At 28.0% G+C, this 16,531-nt stretch overlaps 3 protein-coding genes across 8 annotated transcripts; 2 read left to right on the top strand and 1 right to left on the bottom strand.

Moving 5' to 3' along the window:
- The first annotated feature begins 339 nt into the window (after positions 1-339).
- LOC126856081 (1-phosphatidylinositol 4,5-bisphosphate phosphodiesterase gamma-1) lies at positions 340-9,075 on the top strand. Of its 3 annotated transcripts, none has more exons than XR_007688325.1 (19): positions 340-532; positions 1,411-1,648; positions 2,110-2,259; positions 2,445-2,583; positions 2,713-2,875; positions 2,942-3,255; positions 3,353-3,559; positions 3,632-4,052; positions 4,185-4,496; positions 4,621-4,802; positions 4,888-5,065; positions 5,181-5,246; positions 5,392-5,583; positions 5,715-5,936; positions 6,029-6,235; positions 6,315-6,696; positions 6,788-6,927; positions 7,040-7,344; positions 7,542-9,075. XR_007688325.1 is itself a non-coding variant. In XM_050604263.1 (18 exons), the coding sequence occupies exons 2-18, from the start codon at positions 1,474-1,476 to the stop codon at positions 7,163-7,165; spliced, it is 3,576 nt and encodes a 1,191-aa protein (XP_050460220.1). In that variant the 5' UTR covers positions 340-532; positions 1,411-1,473; the 3' UTR covers positions 7,166-7,414. The 3 variants fall into 3 exon arrangements, 1 of the variants encoding a protein (XP_050460220.1); XR_007688326.1 differs by lacking the exon at positions 340-532 and adding an exon at positions 550-800; XM_050604263.1 differs by lacking the exon at positions 7,542-9,075 and having other exon boundaries at positions 7,040-7,414.
- Positions 9,076-9,211: 136 nt separating this feature from the next.
- Positions 9,212-11,445, bottom strand: LOC126856113 (ferritin heavy polypeptide-like 17). Of its 4 annotated transcripts, none has more exons than XM_050604337.1 (4): positions 11,283-11,445; positions 10,239-10,340; positions 9,742-10,019; positions 9,212-9,658 (listed from the first exon to the last, which is right to left on the bottom strand). In XM_050604337.1, exons 2-4 carry the CDS (start codon positions 10,333-10,335, stop codon positions 9,365-9,367), a joined length of 669 nt encoding a protein of 222 aa, XP_050460294.1. In that variant the 5' UTR covers positions 10,336-10,340; positions 11,283-11,445; the 3' UTR covers positions 9,212-9,364. The 4 variants fall into 4 exon arrangements, with proteins under 4 accessions (XP_050460294.1, XP_050460292.1, XP_050460293.1 ...); XM_050604335.1 differs by having other exon boundaries at positions 9,742-10,034; XM_050604336.1 differs by lacking the exon at positions 11,283-11,445 and adding an exon at positions 10,923-11,134 and having other exon boundaries at positions 9,742-10,034.
- A 154-nt stretch (positions 11,446-11,599) lies between these two features.
- Positions 11,600-15,777, top strand: LOC126856114 (ferritin subunit). The gene is made up of 5 exons (XM_050604339.1): positions 11,600-11,927; positions 14,629-14,747; positions 14,854-15,015; positions 15,114-15,269; positions 15,346-15,777. The coding sequence occupies exons 1-5, from the start codon at positions 11,858-11,860 to the stop codon at positions 15,499-15,501; spliced, it is 663 nt and encodes a 220-aa protein (XP_050460296.1). The 5' UTR covers positions 11,600-11,857; the 3' UTR covers positions 15,502-15,777.
- The last annotated feature ends 754 nt before the right edge of the window (positions 15,778-16,531 follow it).

Raw genomic sequence — 16,531 nt, forward strand, 5'->3', positions numbered from 1 at the left:
AAATATAATAACTAGACTCTTCCCTATATTATATATCCTATTAAAAAGTGGAAGCCACAATTAGACAGAGACATGTATCTCTTTGGATGGATCTCTATCTCTTTTTATATCATATCATCTAAAAATATTTCTTATTTTCCACTCTTAAAAAGACTCACATTAAATCGATGTTCAAACATATTAAAATGTTTTTGATTATAAAAATATAGTAAAATAATATCAACTAGTCAGCGAATCCCTAACAAAGATAACGATCCACCCAGCATGTATGTATCTTTTTCTACAAATCGGGTCATTCCCCCACTTCTGAATACTCACTCCTGGCCTCCACTGCTCTCAGCTTTCAGCTCCCAGTCGTCCCAGTACCATAGAGATACAGTTCAAGATGCCGAGTGTATACAAAATGTAACGTCACCTCACACCGGAAACAATTCATGTAAACGCGAATTGCAAACGATACCTACACATGATAAATGCAACATATTTTTTTATCGCATAATATCATCAATACAGCGCATCATCTCGGAGACAGGTATGATATATCTTTAAAGATCATAAGACGCGTCGCGATGGGGGTAATAAAAATGATTATGCGTTGAAAAAATTCACGGCACGATGCTCTTGCGGGATCGAGTTTTGAAATTAGCACTTTTGGACGGGCAAAAAATCTTGAAATACATGTTTATATACATAATCATTTATAATTGTAATTATTTTATGTCCCGATTACTTTTTTCCACGGAAAATAATCTAGAATTTTCGTGATATAGCCTTTACTAGGTTATGTTTACATTGCAAAGGTTAGGAAAAGATATTTTAGCTGACTGAAGAAAATGTAATTTTTATATTTCATATAATTGATGCAAAGGAATAGTAAAAAATAATTATAGCTTAAACATTATATATATGTGGGAAAGGAGACGCATACATAAACTAAAATATATATTTTTTAATTTCATATATTTTTAAAATACACAAAAAAATATACAGTAACGCACTCACATATATAATTGAAGTAATTACCATATATTATACTATATGTTATACTATATATATATATATATATATATATATATATATATATATATATATAGAAATATATTTTTTATAAATATTATTTATGTACAATATTTTTTGTATAAATTCATACAAAATATTTTACAAGATAAAGGAAAAAATTATTTCCATAACATTATATGTTCTATTTTCTATATAATAAATAGCTTTGAAATAAATTTCCATTATTGCATTTTATTATTGATTATTATCTTATTTAATACAGTTTTGTAAATTATATGAAACATTATTTTAGACTACAATATTTCACAGTTCTGTATATAAGTTTCATGGCACAATTATGAATCTCAAAGCTAAGCACAATGTAAAGATTAAATTGTGTGTGTGTTTCAGATTAGATAATACATATTTTGCTGAGTAAAATATAAATATTACAAAATATATAATATTACAAAAATGAATGGAATTATTCCTGAAATGGAACAAATTATTAGTCAACTCGAAAGAGGTACTGTAGTTACTAAGTTTTTTCCGAGAAAACGGGCGGAAAAGAAAACTCTTATGATACGAAGAGAAACTAGACAAATTGTTTGGTCAAGGAGTGCAACATTTAGACCTTTTGATGGTTCAGGTAAGATTCTATTTATATCCATAAATCTGTAAATGCAAATTTTTTTTTAATAGTTATAAGTTTGCAAATATATAACTATGCATAAAATATATATCTGTAATAGAAATGAGAAGAATATTAAAATCAAGGATATACACAGTAAAAGTCTAAAAATGAAGAAAAGATTTCTGCATGTTTATTACAAGTGATTAAATTTAGAAAAATAATTAAGCTTGTGTCCATTATATTTAATAGATTCCTCCTAACAATCTTTGATTAATTAAAATTAATTTTAAATCAACATTATATTTACATTACATTGAGATTCTTTTTTTAATTATATTATATAGTATATACTTTTCATCTTTGACAAGTATATGCACATTGATGCTATGGATGGATAAGATTTATTATTATTAAGGTTATCATAGACATCCTATATTTGCAATATATATTAATTTTATATTTATATTTATTTGCAGTGGAAATAAGAGAAGTTAAAGAAGTTAGAATAGGTAAACAATCTAAAGACTTTGAAAAATGGCCTGAAGATGCTAAGAGAATTGAGAATTTAAGGTGCTTTGTTGTGTATTATGGCTCAGAATTCAGACTGAAAACTCTTTCTATATCTGGTAAATATGATATAAATCTATTGCTGCATATATTATAAATGTTAGTTATTTTTATTACATATATTTTTATTACATATATTATATAATTGAAATATTATTTATTTAGTTGACATATTATTTATTTAGTTATTTAATTGAAATATTTAAATATTATTTACTTGAAATATTACTTATATTTATCTCAGCTCTTAGTGAAAAAGAATGTGAATTATGGATTAAGGGATTGCGTTACTTGGTACAAGACACTATAACTGCACCATATCCTTTACAAGTTGAAAGATGGCTTAGAAAAGAGTTTTATGCAATGGAAAATTCCCGTGAAACGTAAATATTCTTAATAGAATTTATTTTGTGTGTATGTTAAGAGGAATTATATAAATTAAATATTTGTAATATAATTATACATATTATTAACTATATTACTTTGATTTTTTTATTTATATTGGCTAAAAGGATCACATTAAAGGACGTGAAAGCATTTTTGCCTAGAGTTAATTGCAAAATTGCGACAAATAGACTCAGGGAATTATTTCAAGAAGTGGACACGAGAAATCGTAACGAACTTGGATTTGATGATTTTATTATTTTATATCATAAATTAATGTTTGATCAGAATGTATGTCTTAATATATCTGTATGAACATTACAAATTTACATTATTTATCATAAATTTTTTTTTCAGAATCTTGCAGATTGGAACAAACTGTTGAATTATTCTCAAATTGAACCAACTGTCACACTTCAAGAATTTCAGAACTTTTTAATAACCGAGCAGCAAGATAGTTTGGGGAATAATGAATTAGAGATATCTCGTTTTATTAGAGAATATTTACAAGATCCTCAAAGAGACATACAAGAACCATATTTTACTTTCTCAGAATTTGTAGATTTTTTATTTTCTAAGCAAAATGATATCTGGAATCAAAAGTTTAATCAAGTGTCTCAAGATATGACTCGACCTCTTGCACATTATTGGATTGCATCATCACATAACACGTATGTCATCCTTGAGTATATATAACATGTCTAATCTTTAAAGAAATAAGAATCTATATGTTGTTTAACAAAATCCTATCTATACATGAATTTACAGTTACTTGATGGGAGATCAGATTAGCAGTGAAAGCAGTTGTCAGGCCTATGTACGTGCACTAAGAGCAGGATGCAGATGTATAGAGCTTGATTGTTGGGATGGTCCAGATGGAATGCCATTTATATTCCATGGACATACACTCACTACCAAAATTAAATTTTTGGACGTTATTAAAACTATTAAGGAGCACGCTTTTGTTACATCTGAGTAAGTTAAAAAAGAAAGAAATTACTTTTATATATGACCCTATTATCTTTTATTAATATATTAATTATTTAGGTATCCTGTTATTTTATCTATCGAGGATAATTGTACTTTACCGCAGCAACGTAAAATGGCAATGACTATGCAAGAAGTCTTTGGTGATATGCTGTTGGTTCAACCTGTTGACAAAAATGAGACTTGTTTACCTTCCCCATACGCATTGCGCAGAAAAATTTTATTAAAACACAAAAAGCTTCCTGATGGTGTCGACGAATCTTCGTTTCTTGTTCGAAATGATGAAAGCAGACAGGAGATGGATCTTAGAAATACTGTAAAAAATGGAATTCTTTATTTGGAAGATCCTATTGATAGAGAATGGAATCCTCATTTTTTTGTACTGACACAACAGAAACTATTTTATACAGACACATTTTCAAGAGTACAAGAAACGGAACACGATGACGATGAAGAAAGCAGTATTCGGAGGACATCAGATGTATGATATATTTATACCTATATAACGTTACAAATATATTTTTTTATTGCATTGATGATATATGTATTATATATATTATATATTGAAGTATTAAAATAGTTTTAAAATTTTAAAAATTAATCTTCAAAAAAGGGTGCGCCTAATGACGAATTACACTTTGGCGAGAAATGGTTTCATGGAAAATTAGCAAGAGGAAGAGAGGAAGCTGAAGAATTATTACGGCACTATTCCTACCTTGGTGATGGTACTTTTCTCGTGCGACAATGTGTTACATTTGTAGGTGATTATTGTTTATCGTTTTGGCGTAAAGGAAAAGTAAACCATTGTCGCATCAAGCTGAAACAAGAAATGGGTCAAACACAATATTATCTTATCGATACCAATTGTTTTGATAGCTTATACAGTTTAATCACCCATTATCGTAATCATCCACTTAGAAGCCAAGTAAGTATATTAAGAAATTGAATATGTGTCTAAAAAAAATATTTCAGACATTAGATCAAGAATAAGAATATATATTTTAAAATAAGATTATGAAAAATAATAAATCTCTGTTTTTCTCTGATAGGAATTTTTAATTACGCTGCAAGAACCAGTGCCTCAACCAAATAAACATGAGGAGAAAGAATGGTGGCATCCTGAATGTACTCGAATTGCAGCAGAAGAGATGTTAAAGCGTATACCTACAGATGGCGCATTCTTAGTGAGACCTAGTGAAAGAGAAAGTAATTGCTACGCAATTTCATTTAGGTATGTTCTCTTAAAGCACCATGTATAATTTATAATTTGTTATATTAATTTTTTATTCTATTTTAATTATATTGTATTGTTATAGAGCGGAAAAGAAAATAAAACATTGTAAAATAAAACTTGAAGGCAGACTCTATACCACTGGAACTGTACAGTTTGAAAGCTTAGTTGAATTAATTAGTTATTATGAACGACATCCGTTGTATAAAAAAATTAAATTGAGTCATCCTGTTAATCAAGATATTATTAGAAGAATGGGATTGGTATGCAAGTTTTCTTTCTTTTTTTTTTTTTTAAGACAAAAGAAAAAATATCTAATTATTAGAAGTAATATAAAGTGTATATTACAATTGTTTCTTTCTTTTTTTTTTCATTTAGGATAATGACGATGGGTCAGTTTATGGCATCCCAGGTTATATGGATCCTACAAGCTTTACATCAAAAGTAAGTAATACAAAATAATACCAAAAACTATTGAACATATATGTGTATATGTGTATAATATGTAAACATTTGGATAGATATTTTATAACTATAACCATATAACTTTAATAATATAAATTATAATGTATTGAATTATTTTGTAAAGGTAACAGTTAAAGCTATTTATGATTATAAAGCTAAAAGAGAGGATGAATTGACATTGGTAAAACATGCTATAATTACTAATGTTAATGTGCAACGTGGAGGATGGTGGAGGGGTGATTATGGTGGTAAAAAACAACACTGGTTTCCTGCTAATTATGTAGAAGAAATCGATGAACAAGAAAATCAGGGAGATGTAAGTCTCGAATCTTATATTTTATATTATGTACATGAATCAGCAAAAGCTGTAATAACATGAAATTTTCTATATGTATATTGTATACCATATGTATTCTATCTAATACAAGAATATCTTATATTTTTTAGTCAGCAGATTCTATGATGCTTGGTAGCTTGCAGAAAGGTTCATTAGATATCATGGGTGCTGTAGTAGAACTAACAGTAGGAGAAAGACTAGGTTTGGAATGGATTTTAAGGATACAAAACCCTAGTATGTGTTCAGTATTTGAAGTTGCCACACCATCAAAAGATACCGCATTAGAATGGATGTCAAGTATTAAAGAGACTGCACAAAATGCAAGTGTTAGGGTAAATATGTGTATAATTTGTATTGTACAAAATTTAAATATTATTCAATAAATAAATGATATACATTTCATGCATGTTTGCTTTTAACTTAGGAAAGTCAACACAAGGAAATGGAGAGAGCATGGAGAATAGCCAAGGAAATGTCTAATCTTATAGTATATTGTAGATCTGTTGCATTTAACATAGAACGAATAAGAACTAAAGGATTTACATTCAATGAAATGAGTAGCTTCCCAGAAACAAAGGCTGAAAAATTAATGTGTCAACAAGAGAATAAATTTTTTATAAAGTATCATCAGGTATACAAATAAAAATGAAATGTTGAATGAAACATATGAATGAGAATATCATTAAAAAAACATTATTTTTTTTTTATAGATTCAATTTAGCAGGGTTTATCCTAAAGGTCAACGTATTGATTCATCTAATTATAATCCTGTACCAATGTGGAATGCTGGTTGTCAGATGGTAGCTTTGAATTATCAGACTGGAGACAAATCAATGCAATTAAATCAGGCTAAATTTAAAGAAAATGGCAATTGTGGTTATTTATTGAAACCGGAATTCATGTTTAAACAAGACTTTAATCCATATGATAAAAATACGTTATATGGAGTCGAATCGCTTAAAATTTGCTTGAAAATTATTGGAGCTAGACATTTAATGAAATCAGGAAGAAGCACTGCCAGTCCATCTGTCGAAGTTGAAATTATTGGTGCGGATTTTGATTCTGGAACGAAATTAACAACAAAGACAATATGTAAATATATTTAATCTTAAATTGTAATTTTATTAGCATATAATTTTATTAATGTGTACAATTACAATAAATATAATTTTTAAACTTACAGCGGATAATGGATTTAACCCAATGTGGAATGAAATATGTGAATTCGAAATATTTAATCCATATTTTGCTCTTATACGATTTTTAGTGCAAGACGAAGATATGTTTGGTGATAGTAATTTCATAGGACAAGCTACTTATCCAGTGAGTATTTGATTAATTGTATTAGAAATATTTATGTATATAAATATTTAATATCGAATAAAGTATTTATACTTATGATCTTTGTCTCAATGATTTTTATTCTGTTTTTTAGGTGCGTTGTTTAAGAACAGGATATAGAAGTGTTCCATTAAAAAACATATATAGCGAAGATCTTGAGCTTGCTTCCTTATTAGTACATATTAAAATTATAATATCATCGATAAGAAATTCCATCTAAAGAGTTATATTTGCTATATCGATAACAATCTATATATATTTAAATTAAAATTTTATCTCTTATTGAGTTTTTTTGTTCAATATAAGTGTACGTAATGCATAAAACAGATCGGTGAAAAGTCAAATCTGCATTATAAAACACAGTGTACAGATTGATGAAGATACCAAGTTAGCATATCTGTAAGTATCTTATATAATTATTATTATTATTATTATTTTTTTTTTTTTTTTTTTTTTTTTTTCCTATAATACAATTATACATAAATCAGTATTAATTTTCCGTTCATATGCAGATATATATATATATATATATATATATATATATATATATATATATAAATATTATATTACATTATCTATATGTTTATTCTCCACAGGTAACACAAAAAACTATCATGATATATATGTCACAATATAATATACAATGGCATAAAGGTAATATATGTTAGAAGCATATCATTAGAAGACTGTATATAATTATATATTGAATTTTGACAAGTTAGGTATATAGATTATTATAAAAATTTATTAGAAATATTTCTATAATTGGGTGAAATGAAGCATGAAATGAAGCAAAGAAGTGAATATTCTAATGCATTCTCTCATAAAAAGAGAGAGAAAGACAAAATAAATGATAAAATGAATTAAAAAATTGATTAACTAAAAAAAAATGGCTCTAATAAAAAGTAGGGAGACAATATATGCAAACGTGATCTAGAATAGATAGGTTTTATTGCTATGATACATATAGATATTACTCTAATTGAACCTATAATGTATTTAATTTTTTTCTATACATGGAGAGGTTTTTAATAATACATGCATACATAAATACATATACACACACAATTGAAAACATGGATTTATTATATATGTATTTGAGAGAAATAATTTTTATGACATATCATGTATAATGACTGAACAATTTTTCTTCATAATAATTAATTTATCAAATTACCATATTTTATATTAATAATATTAATATAATTTAATTGAAAGGAATAGTTATGTGTGATGAAAAGAATGTTTAATTAAAACAAAGGAAATGTAATAATACACCATGAACACAATTTTGATAGTATCATATTATAGATGTGCAATGTGATTGCATTTAATGGGAAATGAAGTATTACATACTATATTTATTCGGTTCTCTATAGATTCTGATATTGTAGTGTGCAATAGTAGCAAAGAATCACACATATCACATATGCTTGTCTATCTATGGCTATCAGTAAAATTATAGTATAAATTTACTCTGATGCGAAATAAATGGATATTAACAAGAAGCCTGGTGAAATTTACCTTTAATACTAATGGATATTATATTTTACATGTCCGAATATGCTAGGTAGAAATGTACAAAACTTTTTAAATTAAAATGCATAGACATTGATGACAAAAAAGTAATATAATACATTCAAGGTGATATAATTTACTTTTTTTACAGCTGATAAATAATGCTCAATTAATTCAACTGTCAATCTTTTTCAATTATGTGTGATAAGTGGATATTTTTAATATCATTCTGTCATGAGCGTCTTTGGCAGAAAACGTCTTCCTTAATAATTGTACACATATGTGTAAAATACGTATATATATTACATATATATATTATCATTTATATTTACATCGATGTCTACCTGGTAAAGCCGACTGTAGCATGCTAAAGGCGCCAATGTTGCAATTTTGTTACATATTTCGAAATTATATTGCATATGTTATATTATCACATTTTAATCATTGAATATATTTCAAGTACATATAGTATTTGTACAATGAATTTGAACAATGTATGCGTTCAATGTGCCTGTACTTTATACTATAAGCGATATGATCAGACATATCTTTTGAAAACAAATGCATAAGAAATTCTATATAATAAATTTTGTTTTGTTATAAATGCGATTAGGCATATCAATCTAGATAGTTCTACTCTGGTATTATATCGGTCATAAATAATTTATGAAAGAGATGGAAGAAAAGCATGAGTGTAGATATATTCGTTATTCTATTATATTGTGGTATACACACAGAATATAAGAAATAAATTTCTATTTGCGTTTATTTCTTGTATTTTACATACAAAAGATCTTTAGCAATGAAAATAAAGATAAAAATAATAACAATCATAATTTTTGTAATTGAAATATAATGTATATATATATATATGCGTGTGTTTTAAATTACACTTATTTTTTTACACAACTTTTTTAAGATATTCATCAAACAAAAATACGGAAACGGATGGATCGCGTTCATCCAATAATTTCCTCAAGTCATTTGAATAACCAGCCAGGTCTCTTACACGCTCGGACAATGATTCTGTGAAGTGTTCCTCAATATAATGAGCGATATCTGCATCCTGCATCTTTGCGTGATGTTGCGCTTGAGCGTGGATACGTAATGCTTCATTGGCAAGTTGCTTCTCGCTATCGAGCGCTTTAGCGAGACTATTCAATTCGGTCAGCTCCAAAATTTTACTGTCCTTGACCTATAAATAATGATAATATCAATATCAATATTTTTTTTTCCCAAGAACAAGAAGACGAATGGAAATAAATAGATGATATTTACAGATTTCTTAAAGCGAGGAAGCTGATTAAAGTCCATTCTACCACCACGTTTTGCAATGTATTTGATCAAATCTATCGCATCTGCCCATGATTGATCTGAAAGTTTGCGGTACAGTCCCTTAAATCCTTCTCGATGCGCTTCATAATTGCCGAAATGTGTGGACATCAGCAGAAATTCGAAACTCATTTCAATATTAGCATTTGCAAATGCTTGGAGCTCAGGCTGATATTCTTCAATAGCTCCATACTGGGCGTTACAGTTTGTTATTAATCCACCATCTGAAAGAATGCGTTCTTATCTCAAAACTAAATATAGCTTCATTCAAAAATTACAGTTAATTTTTTATACAAATAAAAAATCATGCTTTGTTTATATTAGAAAGCTCTATAAACAATGAAATTATCTTATTCAATAAAATGATATAAACACAATATTTCTTTAATTATTAAATTGTTCTCTCTTGTGAAAAATTTATAGTAGAATAAATATCTACATACTTTTAGGATTAGTGCTGCAAGCACTCTCGACATCACTATAACAATATTCTGCAGAGGCAGTCAGCAGAAAGATAGACAGTACACCCAAGAACAACATCTTTGCTGAAATTCAACACATTATAAACAATTTAAAAAAAAAAAAGAGAAATATAAATCTATGAGTACGAACATATCTATAGATTGTTTTGTGCTCCTAAATTAGTTATAGAACTAAATTAGTTATTAAACTGTGTTCCAAAATTCACTGTCAGTACAAAAATCTATAGTTTACATAATGTATATTATATATTTCCAATATTAGCAGTAAATTTTGGACGGCTTATATCTATATCTCTCTAAAGATATAGATTAAATTATATCCCGTATAGATACCAGGAATTCCGATAAAAAAATTTTTCAACTTGTGAATTTTTTAAATCTGGTGTCTACTATGTTAGAATTCAGTTCGAATTCTCGAACAGAGAAATATAGCCAATCAATTTGCAGTTCTTACGGAAAAGTGGCAATTTTATTGGCTATGTTTCTCGAACCAAAATCTCGGAGCGAGTTTTAACATCGCGGACACAAGGCTTAAGAATATTACAATTAACTTTTCTTAGAATTTATCTCGCTTTATAAAAAGTATTTTCCGATTAGATAAATACCAGAATAATACGAAAATAATATGAAGAAGTTTCTATTTACGATCGTTCGGAAGAAGTTGAAGCAGAAAAACAAAATGATAAAGCGTCACGATTATAATTTCAGATGCAAAACAAAGGAGCTCAAAGAGAGTAGCGGGATCAAATTCGAATCACTCGTAGATTAATCACGAGATAACAATCAAAGATCTTCGCGCTTCAAAAAAGAATTTTCATGCTTTGTATGCGTAATCGTTCGAGTGACAAAATTCGTGTACTTGATGAAGTGCGTAGCACTTGCATCTTGAGTCTCATACACACACCATATATATATATATATATACACACACACACACACACATAGCACATAAGAATGAAAGAAATGCCCTCGACGGGTGCATATAATATTCTCTTATCTACGTACGTCTGCGGAAGTGGTATTATCGGAGTAAATTCTCTTGAATATATATATATATATGTATATATCTCTCTCTCTCGCCGTGATCGGTCCGCAACGTTCGATGGGAAGCAACGTGAATACTCTCGCTTCGACGTTCCTCCAACAATGAACGTTGCCCACCACGGACACAGCACTTTTCACACAGTCATAGTCAGCTGATGATAGGAGGGATGGAGCGACAACGCGCATGCGCAGTCGTTGCGCGCGCCGTACGTCAAGTAGGCGAGAGGGATGGCGGGAAATGAAAGGGAAAGATTCCAAGAATCTCTTCCTCTCCATCCGTTCCACCCCACCCGTGGTTAAAGTACGAATATCTTGCGTTCGTCAGACAATTGTTGGGTGATCGATGACTGCGTAAGAAGCGTTTAACCGTACTCTCTTATCTACAAGCTCTGACGAAGGCAGCCTTCTATACCAGTGCGTATAAAGGTTGCTTCTGAGGCGAACGATCCGCTACGCATCCATCCATCTAGACTCTTCGACTCATTTTCGCTTTCCTGAAACTACATAACCTCTTCACTCGATCTCGCAATCGAACGATGAAGCTGTTTTGCGTCTTCCTCATCGCTCTGGCCTGCGTCAGCGGTACATTCGGAGACGGGCTCAAGTGTAAGTTATTATTTTATTTCCATATTATTTCCGTCCATAGCGGACGAAATATTACAAGTTTAAATTTATAAATACAAATATATAACTTATCCAAATATAACCATCGCGTAAGTTTGGTTGTACATATCGTTTATATGTTCCTTTTGTATCTCCTCTCGTTTTCTTTGTTCTATTCCCCCCTCTCTGCAACACAGTTAATTTACAGATACGCGGTATCACGCACAGAGACGTAGAATCGGGGTATCATGCTCGACAATGTTGATATTCAACATTCGACACTATCCTGTATCTTTTTTTCTCCGCCTCTCCGATATGGAAAACATGATTTCGTTTTACTAGTCATCATAATTTTTCATTTTTCCTGTCCCAACTTCGGATTCAGGTACAATAAAAAGAATATTATAAATTTGTATAAAGCATTCCGTGTTTGCTTCGGAGGAAATAGAATATTACGCATAAAGTCAACGCGACATTTATAATAGTTTGTTTTGATTCTGGATGTTATACAAGCTCTTTCAATTGATCAAAATATTGAATGATGAATGTTTATTTCTTTTGTATCAAGACTCTCAGTATCTCTGTATTTATATTAAAAGTAAAAGGAATCGTATTATTGTTTCTCGTACATATATTTTGCATAAATAAATGAGTTTCTGTAACAGAAAATTGAAATATGCTTCAACAATTTGATCATTAATGTATGCATTTATAAAGATTTCAATCATGTTTATTTATGAGACCATTTTAAGACTACTATTTGCTAAAGTTTTTATTTTTTGCTGTAAAATGTTAATATTGCAATTTTAGATTGTTTTATTAAATGTATATTATTAATACATTAATGAGTCATGCATATTCTTATTAGAGCAGAAATCGATAAAATGTAATTATCATAATTTGAAGAATGGTCTTTGCCCCTTTCTGATTCATCCATATCGGGTGATGTTTGTCACTTAACAAAGCCTTGTGCAATTGACCGAGCAAGTGATGAAATATCTATGATGCATATACATCATAAACAAACTGCACATTAAATTATGAAATGTTGATGCGCATTTAATTTATCGAAGCTTAATTGCAAGGACGGTATATAAATGTACTTAATTATGATAGTTAACAAAATCTTTTTCATTTTTATGATAATTTAAAGAATTAATGTAAATATATCTTAATAATATATAATCTGTCTCTTGCAGTTATATTCATTTTCAAAATTAGTAATAACGCATTTGCTCTTTATGACATACATCTCAAGATAATTTCCAATATTTCATATCTGCACAATTTTTATGTATGGATTATACGATTTTATCAAATTCTATTTTTATAACCTGATTGAGTATTTATCTCTTTACTAAATAGAAATGAGAAGCTAGAATTGCTAGAGAACATCAGTTGCAGAAAATCATTGTTGTTATCAGTACATGATAACAATGTGACTATATGGTCACTCAAGTACGCAGTTGAGCTTTATTTCCTGGCTTGTAACAATATGCATACATGCTTATTTCAAATATTATATAGAGATTGATAAATATTATTTAAATCGACAATCGATTTTATTTATGTAAAGAAAATTTATGTAAAGAGAGAAAACATGCAACATCCTATTTTTTTTTATTCCATTTTGCTATGTATTTATTTAAACAAAGTATGATTTACTATTTTATACATGTAAAGAGAAAAATATAAAAACATTCTTGCTTGTACAACTAATTTTCAATTTCCTTATATAATATAATAAATTTATACATATATACATAAAATAATATATAAAAATATATATAAAATGTAAAGTACAACATATTTGTACATATAAAATGTAAAATTTAATTTAAAAAATTTTATATTGCAGTTCTATCAGTCATTTAGAAAAAATTTTTCTTTATAAACATAAAATATCATATGTATAATGAATACTTGTCACATATGTATTATATATCAGCAAATTAAATCTCTTCGTCACTAATTATCTTGTTTTGTACAAAGATAATCTTTAATGAAAATTTGTAGGATGTCATGTATATATCATATACATTAACAAATAAAATCCTTTTCCATCTATACAATTTTTTATACACTAGTTCCAGTAAATTCTTTATAATTAGTAATCATTGTTCTAATATATTCTTTTACATATTCTATAATATTATATGTAAGAAAAGATTTAATTGTAATATAAAAATATATATACACTTATTTATACAACTGATATCATAAATTTTCTAACATGTAAAAGATATTTTATATCAACAATTAATTTTTTAAAACATCTATTAAAATTAAAATTTTAGATATATTAATATAAGAATTAATAATAAATAATGATGCTGAATAATCTTATAAATACTGAGTAATTTTTAAATGTACAATTATAAATAAAATTAAAAGTCTCATGTAATAAAAATTTTTACTTTCATAATAACTTTGTCTCTTTTATCTTAATTAAATAAAACTTTATCTTTATATAAAGATGCTATCGGCAGTACGACTGATCAGTCACGAACTGATAAAGCCTTTCATTTTCTGATAATATATTGATAAAATAACAAGTAATAGAATGTTCTTGTTATCTATTATCTATATAAGATGGATTCTTACACAATATAATGGAAATTTCATCATAAGCAATAATTATTATGAAGTCTTATTTATATAATAATTTATAATAATTAAACAAAATTTTCACTTTATTTTTTAGGTACACTTAAACCTGCTGATGTACCAACATCATGGCTAGATATGGTTGATCCATGCATAAAAGTCATGGAATCTCAAGTCAAAACTGAAATCGAAGCTGCTATGAGATATCTTGCAATGGTATATAAATCTTAATTTGCTTTAATCCTTAGCATACAATTACTATAATTTATTAAATTAATATAAAACAATTTACATTATATATGCATGTAATATCTTTTTATAGGGCGCTCACTTTGCACGCGATACTGTCAATCGTCCAGGCTTTAGCAAATTCTTCCTTGAAAGCGCAAGCGAAGAAAGGGAGCATGCCATAAAGATCATTGAATATTTGCTAATGCGTGGACAACTTACAAATGATGTTAGCAAACTTCTCAAGTTTCCCTTGGTGAGTATTTTTTTTCTAAACGCTACACGAATATTTTAAGATGAAATTATGAAGAAATAGATTTTAAATATTATGATTTTTTTTTTGGTTTTATGCAGAATAGCAACAATACGCATCCGATACGCCAAGAATGGAATAGTGGAGAAGAAGCTCTTGCTGATGCTTTGAAATTGGAAGCGCAAGTCACTCGTAGTATCCGCGATATTATTATAAATTGTGAAAACCCAAAAACGTCATCTTTCAATGATTATCACGTGAGTATTGTGATCAAAGCAGAAAAATTGATTTTATATAGAAAATAATGTTCACTGTCAATGTGATTTTTTACAGTTGGTGGACTACCTCACTTCAGATTTCTTGGAGGAACAACATAAAGGACAACGCGACCTCGCCGGTAAAATTTCAACTTTAGGAAAAATGATGCAAGCGCATGGACAGTTGGGAGAATTTTTATTTGATAAAAAATTGTTGAATGGTGAAGTCTAAGTTTTGATGATTAAGATATGTTTAACTCGAAATACTCTTTTATATAAAAAATCGTGATGGCCATATTTAGAATGTTAATATATTATAACATTATTAATTTACATTACTGCATTATGCACATTATATTTTGCTATGAAATATGAATAATGTGTAATAATTTTTCTATAGAATGTTTTTTTTTTTTTTTTCTAAACATGGCTTGGAATATAAGAGTATGTCGAGTAAAATTGAAAATATTTGTTAATTCATAATAAAAAATATATTATCCTTGATAAATATGCATTATTATTTTTGATAAATAAACATTTTATAGATGTTTTTATTATTAGCAATATGATACTTATATTTTATAATGTTTATATTATTAACAATTTTTTACTTATAACATTGTGTTTTCTGTAATTAATTCATATTATAACAAACTGAAAATAGCCAAAACTGAATTTAAAAAAATATAATGATATGACTCAGAATTATACATTATTGCTTCGTAATTAGCTTTGACGATCAAAAAATGGAATTCAAATTTTGTTACAACTTTCAATACTTCTTGATTCATTTTTAGCTAAAAAGAATCTCAACTCTCCAATTCTACATGTGTAAAAAGTCAAGTCTAGTCATCGACATCCATTTTATACTTGACATTTGACTTTAAAATTGTTTATGCGCTTGTAACTATTGCGCAAACGCATCATCGCGGTGATTATATCTTTTTTTCAGATCATAAATCGTAGGCATAAACCAATTAAATCTGTAGAAAGATAACTGATAAACTGACACAAGCATATCGCAATAAATAAACATACAAGAACTAATATATTGGAATAGCGAAAATCAGTTATGGATCATGATCTTTTTAATATGTATATATTCTAAAGTCTAAACTCATTTCAAGTACAAAAAATTCTAGAAAATACAGGCAAAACAAATGGATTTTACTTGAGGTTATAAAGATTTCAAATTATTTTATTGATTAATCGAAAAAAATCTTTATATCTCTTGATCGGTCAATCAAAAATTGATTAGTCGA

Source organism: Cataglyphis hispanica, chromosome 17 (assembly GCF_021464435.1).
Source record: "Cataglyphis hispanica isolate Lineage 1 chromosome 17, ULB_Chis1_1.0, whole genome shotgun sequence".
NCBI classification, from domain to species: Eukaryota; Metazoa; Arthropoda; class Insecta; order Hymenoptera; family Formicidae; genus Cataglyphis; species Cataglyphis hispanica.

What these genes read in the sequence shown, in the direction of transcription:
- LOC126856113 (XM_050604335.1), bottom strand. Translation starts at nt 10,335, where the DNA reads ATGTTGTTCTTGGGTGTACTGTCTATCTTTCTGCTGACTGCCTCTGCA. An exon ending in TTGCAGCACTAATCCTAAAA is followed by an intron (nt 10,035 to 10,238) that starts GTATGTAGATAT and finishes TTTTGAGATAAG; the next exon opens with AACGCATTCTTTCAGATGGT. An exon ending in TTCCTCGCTTTAAGAAATCT is followed by an intron (nt 9,659 to 9,741) that starts GTAAATATCATC and finishes CATTATTTATAG; the next exon opens with GTCAAGGACAGTAAAATTTT.
- LOC126856114 (XM_050604339.1), top strand. Translation starts at nt 11,858, where the DNA reads ATGAAGCTGTTTTGCGTCTTCCTCATCGCTCTGGCCTGCGTCAGCGGT. An exon ending in CTATGAGATATCTTGCAATG is followed by an intron (nt 14,748 to 14,853) that starts GTATATAAATCT and finishes ATCTTTTTATAG; the next exon opens with GGCGCTCACTTTGCACGCGA. An exon ending in CATCTTTCAATGATTATCAC is followed by an intron (nt 15,270 to 15,345) that starts GTGAGTATTGTG and finishes GATTTTTTACAG; the next exon opens with TTGGTGGACTACCTCACTTC.
- LOC126856081 (XM_050604263.1), top strand. Translation starts at nt 1,474, where the DNA reads ATGAATGGAATTATTCCTGAAATGGAACAAATTATTAGTCAACTCGAA. An exon ending in ATCATCCACTTAGAAGCCAA is followed by an intron (nt 4,497 to 4,620) that starts GTAAGTATATTA and finishes TTTCTCTGATAG; the next exon opens with GAATTTTTAATTACGCTGCA. An exon ending in CTACAAGCTTTACATCAAAA is followed by an intron (nt 5,247 to 5,391) that starts GTAAGTAATACA and finishes TATTTTGTAAAG; the next exon opens with GTAACAGTTAAAGCTATTTA.